The 10515-nt window shown below is 42.5% G+C and overlaps 1 protein-coding gene across 3 annotated transcripts in view; it reads right to left on the bottom strand.

Moving 5' to 3' along the window:
• Positions 1-10515, bottom strand: part of LOC146363359 (uncharacterized) — a 29826-nt gene that overhangs the window by 1239 nt on the left and 18072 nt on the right. For 2 of the 3 annotated variants that reach the window (XM_084918923.1, XM_084918924.1), the window contains exons 25-48: positions 9977-10127; positions 9772-9842; positions 9426-9518; positions 8988-9220; positions 7650-7830; positions 7308-7502; positions 6796-6946; positions 6452-6567; positions 6143-6268; positions 5769-5919; positions 5508-5680; positions 5233-5368; positions 4948-5070; positions 4748-4785; positions 4443-4560; positions 4227-4342; positions 3717-3918; positions 2835-3109; positions 2587-2758; positions 1734-1885; positions 858-963; positions 529-777; positions 288-417; positions 1-32 (exon numbers count right to left, since the gene is read on the bottom strand). The exon at positions 1-32 is cut by the window's left edge and continues 1239 nt beyond it. In XM_084918923.1, the coding sequence (XP_084775049.1) occupies positions 1-32; positions 288-417; positions 529-777; positions 858-963; positions 1734-1885; positions 2587-2758; positions 2835-3109; positions 3717-3918; positions 4227-4342; positions 4443-4560; positions 4748-4785; positions 4948-5070; positions 5233-5368; positions 5508-5680; positions 5769-5919; positions 6143-6268; positions 6452-6567; positions 6796-6946; positions 7308-7502; positions 7650-7830; positions 8988-9220; positions 9426-9518; positions 9772-9842; positions 9977-10127 (3490 nt within the window). The remainder of the gene's footprint in view (positions 33-287; positions 418-528; positions 778-857; positions 964-1733; positions 1886-2586; positions 2759-2834; positions 3110-3716; positions 3919-4226; positions 4343-4442; positions 4561-4747; positions 4786-4947; positions 5071-5232; positions 5369-5507; positions 5681-5768; positions 5920-6142; positions 6269-6451; positions 6568-6795; positions 6947-7307; positions 7503-7649; positions 7831-8987; positions 9221-9425; positions 9519-9771; positions 9843-9976; positions 10128-10515) is intronic. The other variant, XM_084918925.1, reaches the window with a different exon arrangement.

Below are 10515 nucleotides of genomic sequence, written 5' to 3'. Positions count from 1 at the left end.
AAAGATCGCTGCGCTGCCTCAGCGATGCGGGACTACATGAAAGAGGAAAAAATGTGTTTTTAAAAAAAGATAATAATAATAATAATTTGAGGTCATTGAAGTTAGACATCTCTAAATGTAAATACATTTTAAACATTTTATACCTTATTTTAGCGTTGATACAGAACTGTTTCAGTTTCTTATGCACTAAATGGGTTCGCAAATTTCAAACTAGGAGAATTAATACTGCTGATAGATGGAGATAAAGGGTGATAGGCATAAATCCCTAAGGAGTTAGAGACACCGACCACTTGGAGAGGTAGAACTCATAGAGTCTGACTGGACAACGAAGGGGGTTCTCCTGGTTCTCCATCATCTCCAGCAAATCCTCCTCAGACTCGTTTTTCTTAACCTTCTTAGCTGGGACGTCATACGTGTCTGAAGAACACACAAAAACCACAACAACATGACTTAAGTAAAAATGTAAACTTCCATGTCATACAATTTACTATACACAAATTTACTTTTGGCCCCTCAGCCGTTTGGTACCTGACTCTTCCTGGTTTGTACAAGTAGGTGGGTGGAAGCGTAGGAAGGTGGTCTTGGTGTTGCTCTTGCTGGTTTTGGTGCAGAGTGTGATGTTTGCAAAGGACAGCCGGCGGTGCTGCTCAACTGTGGTGAAGCCAAAGTACTTGCAGAAGAAGAAGAGCAGCGTGTTGAGCAGGACAGTAGGGGAGTACGCCCCCAGCTGTTTACAGTCCCACAGAAACTGCTCCTCCACACAGGACAGGACACAACCTGCCAAAAACAACAGGCAGCTGATGGCCCTGATCAAAATATCAAAGACAGGAAAAAACGTGGTGCTGAAGATAATTTACCTCCACCTGTGACTGAAGGTTTAAGGATCTTGGTCAACTCCGTGGAAAACCTGTCGTAGATGAGATCACTGAATATGTTCTCCAGCCGACCGTTCTGAACCAGAAACTACAGAGAAAGACAAAAACCAATATGGCTCATTAAACACTAAACACAGGATATGGTTATGACAAACAGGTGGGCGACAAATTAACAGAAAAAGTAAACAATCGTTGAGTGTTGGATCACTGTGCCCACGGAGCAGCATGAAAGCCCCATGACACTCACCCAGCCTCTAAATCTTATCATCATTGTGGAAACTTGTGCTGTAAAAACAAGTCCACCCCATCGACTTCGCCCAAATCACCAGAACACAAACGTCATGAAGCCCAGAATCCCCAGCCGAGAACACCAGCGTGCTGTGTGAAAAACATGCACCAAAGTGCACACCAGTGGCTAATGCCACCATGAAGATATAGTTTAAGCCAGCCAGCAGACGTAGTAAGTGAGAGAAGGGCCCAGAACGCCACAGAAGCCGAGGGACAGCAAACAGACCCGAAAGTCCAAGAAAGGCGCTGGCCAGCACAACCCAGGCACCATGGCCAAAGGCGCAAGACAACCAGCAGCCCCAAAAGGAAACCACCCAAGCCCCACACTCCTGGACCCCCATCAATCTCGGAAGCAAGAGCCACCCACCCCAACACAGGCAGCCGGGCAAAGGGACAGGACAGAAGGGAGGACCCGAGCACTGCACCACACAGGCCAGCACAATGCATGGGGGACAAAAAAAGGAAAAGGGAAGAGAAGGAGCCAGAGAGCCAAGTTAGAAAGAACCAGCAGGGTCTGGCAGCCCATTTGCCAATAAATATAAATGTATATACTGTCATTTCTAGTCTTACCAGCTGAATGCTGAGGCAGAGGTAGAACAGCCTGCCGGGGGAGTACGGCTCTCCATCGGACTGTTTCACCTCCCTGATGAAGCAAAGCAGGCAGTCGCTCAGTTCAGCCACAGAGCAACGAAGGAGGTCTGCCTTCAGCGTCAGTGCATGAGCTAACAGATGAAAGAGTCATGAAAAGGTTTTAGTTGATTAGCTTTGACATCATTGCCTTCATGAGACAAAATACAAAAAAAAATAAAGTTACACTCAAATTGTATTCATCTGCTCTTTTTTTATGAATTGTCTCAGAATGGAAAAACAAAAGTTTCTCACAGGACTATTGATTTTATGGTCTCTATACACTGAAGGTCAAACTTGACCTTGTTTTCCAGCTACAGGACCTGGGCATCGTGCAGTCACTGAGTCGACCATGAACTCCTCTGTATAACAAAGTATTTGGCTTTGGAGTCAAACGTGAGGCCGAAACTGAATCATGGAACAGGACAATGATCCCAAGCACAGCAGAATGGCTCAGAATGAATAAAGTCACAAAGTCCAGACCTCAACTGAACTGAAATGCTGTGGCAGGACCTTAAGAGAAATGTATTCCTGCTAGATTCTACAATGTAGAGGGTGTAGTTACTTTTTCACAGGAAAAATGGGGAAATTTTCAAACAGCAGCATGAAGTTCTCAAAAGTTAGAAAAAAAGCTCCATCCTCTACCTGCACATATGCACGAACAAAGCAGAAAACAGCATGTTTATGACTATAGTAGTGTTTACTGGGATTTTTCCACCTGAATTTTTTTCATTCATTTCAAAGAGGAAAACAATCTAAAGCTTACAGACAAGTAAAAAAATGTTACAAAACATACAAGAAACGGGCTCCAGGTTGGTTTGCGACTCTCTCCACTTGATCCATCTCTTCCAGGCATCAACTCCACATTGACTCTTCAGTGTGTTTTGCTTTGAACACACTGGTTGAGTAAAGTCTGTTTTAGGAGCGTCTTGCTCATCTTTCTTTGAAAGCTGCTCCAGGTTACAATCCTGAGACACACAGAAGAGTCAAAACCACAGAAAGGAAACATCACGCAGCTTCTAACCAGCTCAGCTGGTTTCTTACCTTGTTCTTGTCTTTGTCCAAAGTTTGTGGTACTAAAATTGGAGCAGGAGGAGTGACGGGTGATCTCTGAGGAGTTTCCAGAGCTGAAGGAGGAGAAAGAGGTGGGGGGTCAGGAATAGGACTGCTGGGCATGTCCTCATCTGAAACTGGAGGGGAGGTTTTGTGGCCTCGCGGCTGAGTGACCGGCCCGGCGCTGGTATCAAAGAAATCCTCCTGGTTGTCAAAAGTGGGCTTAAAATCTGTACGCAAGTCACTGCTGCAGCTCCTGGCATGGTCTGAAAATAATGAAAAAAACCAGGAGAGAGAAACAGTTCTTTTATCCTTGATATTTTTTATTATTAGAGAAAAAATATGTGCACTTATTACAGGAACACAGCACCTATAATCCAAGACCTTTTACAAAGCACATTCTGACAGCTCAAAGCAGTAAAACCAGCAAGTTCAACAACTGCAGCTAAATGGAGTAGAGCCAGCTGTTATTATTACTAACCCGAAAAACACACTGTATGTAAGTGTTGTTGAAGCTAATAGTAACCTGTGTATTAACATTATTAACAGGTAATACTAAGGTGTGTTTGTTTATAGGAAACATCCCTAATCAGCCTCTATGGTGACACAGGATCTTTGACACAGCTGTGACTGTCACGTCCATCCCGAGTAAACCGAAACATTAAGTCATAAATGACTGATGAGACCATAACAATCACACAAATAGAGGGAACAGACATAGTTGCTGTGATTTATATAAAAAACGTTGTTTGGCTCAGTTTGGTTCATGTGTGCATAAATGATGGAAACTCATTTTTCTTACCCAAGTACTACAGGTCGTCCTGTCCCTGTAAAAATATGTAATTATTTCATGTAATTAAAAACAATTCTTACCCTGCAGGGATGAAGGCTTGGGTCTTTCTTCCTCTTTTATCATTTGTCCATGCTTCTGCCCTTCCCCGCTCTGCTCTATCTCCGTCTCAGGCCTGATGTTGAGCTCGCCCTGTAAGTTTTCAGGATGCAAACTCTCTTTTGTGGATTTCACCGTTGCCTCAGAGCCATCTGTGTTCACAGGGAGGACCAGGGGCACAGGCAGCTGTGGGAAACACAGACTTAAGACTCGGGTTTCTACTGAGTTTAAAAGGTTGAAATGCGGCAAATGACAAATGTACTTAAAGTTAAAAGCAGCAGGACAAACAGCTTTCAATAAATTATCATAATTTTTTAAATGAACCACAACTCAGAAATGTTTTTTCCTCAAACAGAAAAAAACTTCAAGGATTTTTAAAAAATATGTAACCTAGAAATGACAAAGCAACATTTAAGTACTTTTAAAGAATGAGAGCATTTATCTTACAGTAATGGTCTCATATTCGTTTAAGATCAAAGATGTGTTTTACTTACCAGTAAGGGCAGGCCCACCGGCTGTGGAGTGTACTGGCTGTACATGTTCATAGGCACAGGAACGTAAACCGGCACTGGGACAGGCAGGACTACGACTTTAGGATCACAACGGTCTTCTAACAACAGAAAAGAAAAAATGGAGTAAACACCAAAACTGTTAATTCTGAAAAGATGGTACCTGTTCATGTTTCACAACAGAAAATTTATGTGCTTCACCTTTTTGTGTCTCTATTTTAAGAGCTTCTTCTGTACAGGAGACCCCTTTGTTATGAACCAGTGGAGTACAGATGATCGACTTGTTCTTCAGCTCCTTTGGGACAGTCTGAACGCTGGCCTGAAGAACAGACAGGTCACAAAAACACCTTCAACTACGATCAAATCAAAATGACGACAAAGACAACTTGGTTTCATTTGTAACACAGATCATATTATTAGGTTTTTCTGAAATTTAGCCACTTCTAATGTATCAAAACAGAAGTTTATATGGAAGCACACTGATTAAAACATCTTTGCAGACTTACATGTCCAATGACCTTTGTTTGAATGTCAGTGATGGAGCCTGTGGAGAAATGATAGCCAGAAAAAACATGGCAACAACTATAGTCAGAGCAGCTAAAACAAAACACACACAGCATCACAATTTCCCACAATTACTACTCAGTTTATTTCCTGGGTGAAATATCACCATGTGTTAATAAATAATGTGTCTGTGTGTGTGTACCAAGTTGTGTAGAGGCTGCTGGGCCGCTGTGCTGCCTGGTCAGAGAATTAGCCAAAGATAAAACATTCCCAATGACAGGAGAGGACTCTGCTGGTGCTGCAGACACCGGAGATGAAGAGACTTCTGGAAAGAGAGGAGAGCCAGTCAGTGGTGCTAGTAACTGATTAAACTGCAGCACAGATTTATAAAGCCTGTAACTGACCCAGGACTCAAGAACAAATTATTCTAACCTTCACTTAACCAGGAAGCTCCATCAGGAGCAAATGAAACAGCAAATGTGCATACCTCCGTCGAGCATCTGAACCTTGTTACTGCAGAAGTGCAGGAGACACTTCATGCCACAGAAGTATTTGACCTCTCCCAGCAGTGGCAGACTCTGCTTTAGTTTCCCTTTGTTACTGCAGGTGTCACATTTTGCCACCTGAGAAAAAATCAGTTAGGAGAAGAATTGGTGATTAAATTGTCTTTTTACAAATTATATTCAAGGGTAAAAAAAGGAAAAAAACCCTTCATCTGCAGCAGACAGACTGTGCAGAGTGTGAGCATCACCCTTCACTTACATGGCTGAGGAGCATTTTGTATTTTGAGCAACAAGCTTCAGAGCAGAACTCGATGTCCATGTCTTCACCCGGTGTCGTCACCAGACTCTTGGATATCGACTGGCAGTAACTGCACGAGCGACAGTGTTTACCCCACTTCCCTTTTAGCTCTTGACAAAAAAGCGTCTTGCAGGCTGCGAGAAGAGAAAGGTGAGGCTCCAGTAAACTTCCCGATCATGTGAAATGGACCATAAACAAACTACACTGACATGTTCTCCTTACCATCGCTGCAGAAGCAGCAGTCTTTGCCGCCGACTCTCTTGACGTCTTTGATGATTCTTTCATTCTTACAGTATTCACAGGTAGCCGTGATGCTGTTGACCCTCTTAAATTCTTGAAAACAGGCCACACTACATGCAAAGTATATTTTTTCCTGCACACAAACACGGTTATATTTTGATACAAATCAGTCCACATAAACATGAATGTTTCTAACAGCTTACAGGTGACAAAGAGACAGTTTAACAGCTGGTGTAAAACAGTGTTGAACTAACAATGCATACAATCAAGAGAGGAAAAAAAACAAAATTTTCAACCCACACAGCCCTCACTGTTTGTGGTTCTCCACATTTAAAGAAAGGACGGGAGAATGGTACCTTTCTCTGGATGACTTTGGGTGTAGTTAATACGATGCTTTGACACTGGGCGCATAGCAGCTTCGGTGGTGGATGGAGGAAATCCCTTTGACTTTTATCGGGGACTCCTGCTGGATTCTGGCTCTCCTGTAGATCAGACATAAGAAAGAAATGGGCGAGCCATTGTTCAAAACTTCTGATAGAAATTTGAAAAACAAAACCTTAAAGTCAAGCACGCTGTAAAGAAAGTATTTCCCCTTTAGGTGCTTTTAAATGTTTTTGGGTGGCAATCGAGGGCTTTGTTTTATTAGCATATATTAAATACATTACCCTGAAATCCATGCCACACTTAAGAGTGCAGAAGTTTCTGATGGAGGCATCTGACATGGCAAGGTGACAGGTTGGCACTGCAGTCTTACCACAGTGGTCACAATTCAATAAGGCACCTGAGGAGAAGGGGAGGTTTAATCGAGGAAAGCATGAAACTGAGCAGATTTATGTTTGCACCTTTGAATTTGAAGTCTTTTCATATAACAGTTTTAAAAATGCTTCATCTCCAGGTTTTACTTTTATAAATAAAAAATAGTTAACACACAATGAAAGTTTGAAGCTTCTGAGTTACAAACAGAACTAAATAAGACAAACAGAAGCTGAACAAAGCATCCGTCCCGTACCTGATGAATTGACAGCCTGGATCTTGAATGCCGACACACAGCTTTTGGTGCAGAAGAGCTCCACAACATTTTCACTGTTTTTGTTTTCAACCATGTCTGATATCGGAGAAGTGTTACGGCACATGGTGCACGGCTGCGGAGTTTGGATTTTCTGTGCAACAACAAAAAGCAAAGACTCAGTTCAAATTCAGCTGGTGTCATTTTTTGAAGATTAGGAAAAAGTAACATTTTGCTTTTAGAAATTGCCTAAAATCTTAAATGAAAAATGAACCTCCTTTGATCCAGTTTTGTTGCAACCTGCTTACACTTGCAAACTTGCAGCCAAAGCTGCCTCAGATGAGTGTAGCAATGCCCTCTTTTCTTAATGTCATACAGACCCAGCTGTCTAACACTAAGTGACAAACGCAATCTGAATCCTGGGTTTTTGGCTCATTATTTAACATATCCGATGTGTTTAATATTTGCCACAATGCATTCACAACAGTAGGAAAAGCAAACTTTATCCTTCAGACCTGCTTGAATTGGGCCAGGCACTCTTCACTGCAAAGTTTGTTGCCGCCCTCCTCCATCTTGAGCGTGAGCGGTGTTTTACGGTGTGCGTGGCAGTTCGCACAGACGGTGATGTTGTTCATGCCGCAGAACCGCAGAAAACACGGCTCACTGCAGATCTTGTGGATGGCGTCCTCTTTCGTGATCTCGTGTTTGCTCTACAAGAAGATAAACAGAGGTCAGGCTCATTTAGCACACACGAATCCAGCTAACAAATAAACTGCAACTTAATCATCGACGATGAAACTATTATAGCAGGCAGTGTCGTGTAATTAGATTAGAGAAACTGTTCCCTGGTCTCTTACAATGCAATATCTGCTGCACATGCTGCATTGTGAGTGTGATGAGATGGGAGCCACGGGTATTTTGGTGGACACTTGTTTCTTGTAGTTGAAGGAGGACAGGCAAGTCTGGCTGCAGAAATCTTTATTTGTCCCCTCGTTATCCACCGGGGCCTCGAGGATGTCCTGAGGCTCTCTTATCACTCTGAGAAAACGAGGAACGGTAAGATTAAAAAAATTCAATAGAGTGAAGTTTAGATGAAGTTGAAATAAGTTAAAGGAAGTCAGTTATTCTGTGAATGAGCCTAAAAAGAAGAATAATTAGAGCTGTTGGGTTTATCTAAGCACAAACCCTGCTGGAACAATAAGACAACCAAAGCAGCACCAAAACAAGACACAAGACAGAGCTCTTCGTCTGATCACTCGCGAGGGAAGCCGACTAAGGTCAGGCGCTGTTCCTTCCACTTGAACCCCGTCAACCTCGGCTGGACTTCCCGTAGCGCTCCTTTTATTGTGATTACATGAATATGCTTAGTTCCATTAACACGTGACAGTCTCAAACAGGCATGTGTGTGTACGCAGAGTATACGCCTGTGTGCGCGTGTGTGTGTGTGAAAATATGGCCCTGTGAAACCTGCTCAGCCAGGCCTAGCAATGTTTTACTATGTTATCTGCAAAGGAATGCAACTCCCAAGATGACTGGCACCAGGCGCCTCCAACCAGCCCAACTAAGACAAACGACTGTTGTAACTGAACTCTATATTGTGATCTATATCACAAAACAAGATGCGACCTTCCCATGAACTTGGTAAAATGGCCTGCATTTGTATAGCGCTTTACTTAGTCCCTAAGGACCCCAAAGCTTTACACTACATTCAGTCATTCACACACACATTCAGACACTGGTGAGCTACATTGTAGCCACAGCTGACAGAGGCGAGGTTGCTGGACACTGGCGCCAGCAGGCACCAGGCACCACCACCAGTAGGTAAACATGGAGTTAGTATCTTGCCCAAGGATATTTGGCATGCAGGAGGCAGCCTGGGATCGAACCACCGACCTTCTGATTAGTGGCTGACCTGCTCTGCCACCTGAGCTACAGCCACCCCTAACTTAACATGTAAGGTAACAATAAGGTATGCCTAACAGCAGAAGGGAGTGAACATCCTCCCCTCTCATGGTGCACAGAGTGCACCCAGAACCTTAGCAGACCTAAATAAGGATGAGACATTTAACAACATACAAACAATTATATATCTTTAAGCATAAATGATTATATGTTTCTAAGTACAAATGACAATCTTAAGTTATCACTCTCACAAGAGCAGTCCAGCAACCAAAGACTGGGACTGTTAGACTCACTGAAGACAGAAGTGGCACGTCCTCCAAACTGGTATCTTTTGGTAAAATTTCAGGAGGCAGGAAGTGGAGCAGAATGCGCCAGTGTGGTTTTTCCTCTGGTAAACGGTCTCTCCATCCATGAGGGCCTGTTTGCAGGCGGAGCACGATGCAGGGACATCCGTGTTGGTGAGCGAGGGCTCTGCAGGTTTGGATTCATCGGTCAAGGAGAAAACCGACCCAATCGTTAAGTCCTCCTGTAAAAACCAGAACAGGAGACGATGCGCGGGTGGAGCGCTGTTTAAATGATCCCCTGGATATTTAGATGATTTAATGTGCTGTCTGTGTTTTTCTAGTTACAATAAATGACATCATTGTGTCCAGTAATATCTAACTGAAATAATAAAGAAGTTACTGTATAATGTAAAGGGGAAAATGATAGATAATGATTGAGTATCTTACCTTTACTACATTTGGCTCCTTCTTGATGTCCTGATGAGAAACTGAGGCTGTGATACTCTGGCTGTACCCCTCATCGATGGGCTCTGTTTTGATCTTGATGAAGAGGCAAGAGAGATTTGGATTAACTGTGTAAGGTTAATAGCAAAGGCCTACATGTGGAGCACTGTGAGGACTCTAACGTAAGTGGTAATGTACTGGAAACCGATTTAATAAACAGAATTTATTGTAATCATGAATTGCTGTTATCATTCAATTGTTAATAACATTTATTCTGTCACTGAATCCAAAATGGGTTTAAGATATACATTACGGCTACTAAAGAAGACATTTTTTACATAAAACTTACGCAGTTGAGATGTATTAGAGATGGCTTCACGTCTTTAACCTCACAAACTTCAGATGAAGAGCTTTTCTTTTCTATAAAGACAAAAGCATGAACAAGATTTCTGCTTTTGACAACTAAAAGCTTAAAAACTGCTGTCCAACTGCAAAATTCAGCGCAGCACAATAGAGCACGCTTTCTCTGCAGTTTGAAATATGACTGGAGATACCTGTCACAGTGAAGGTCTGGGCCTCGTACACCATCATACACCTGTTGCTGCAGAAGAACTCCAGCCTGCCTTCATCATTTTTATTTTCAATCATGTCTGACAGCTGATGGGACGTCTGGCACATGGGGCAGAGCTGACGAGTGCCAACTTTCTGCAAAGATAATGAATGAAAAATGTGAGATGAAGAACACCATTACCTTAGACATATGTTGTAAAGTATTATGCCTACTCCATATTTATGAAGGTGAGACTCATAATGGTTTTTAAAACTGTGAACTGAGTGTCTTAAACAGAAGTTATAACATTTTGCTGTTTGCATTTAAGCTGCACATGTTTTGCTTAACACGTGAAACACAAAGCCTGGTGATGACCTGTTATTAGTTCGTTTAAATTATCGGATGCTCTATGAGTTAAATGTGCTCTGATTTCTTTTTATTTCCCAAGTCCTTAGTTTTCAAACATCCGGTCCTGAAATAACATTTAATGAACTTTAATCATTTCTGTGCGTTTTCCTCATACTGACACAGTAACAGGATGTC

This window comes from Perissodus microlepis, chromosome 22 (assembly GCF_051167445.1).
Source record: "Perissodus microlepis isolate ML-2025 ecotype Zambia chromosome 22, ASM5116744v1, whole genome shotgun sequence".
NCBI lineage: Eukaryota > Metazoa > Chordata > Actinopteri > Cichliformes > Cichlidae > Perissodus > Perissodus microlepis.
This window is presented reverse-complemented; position numbering and strand designations above follow the sequence as displayed.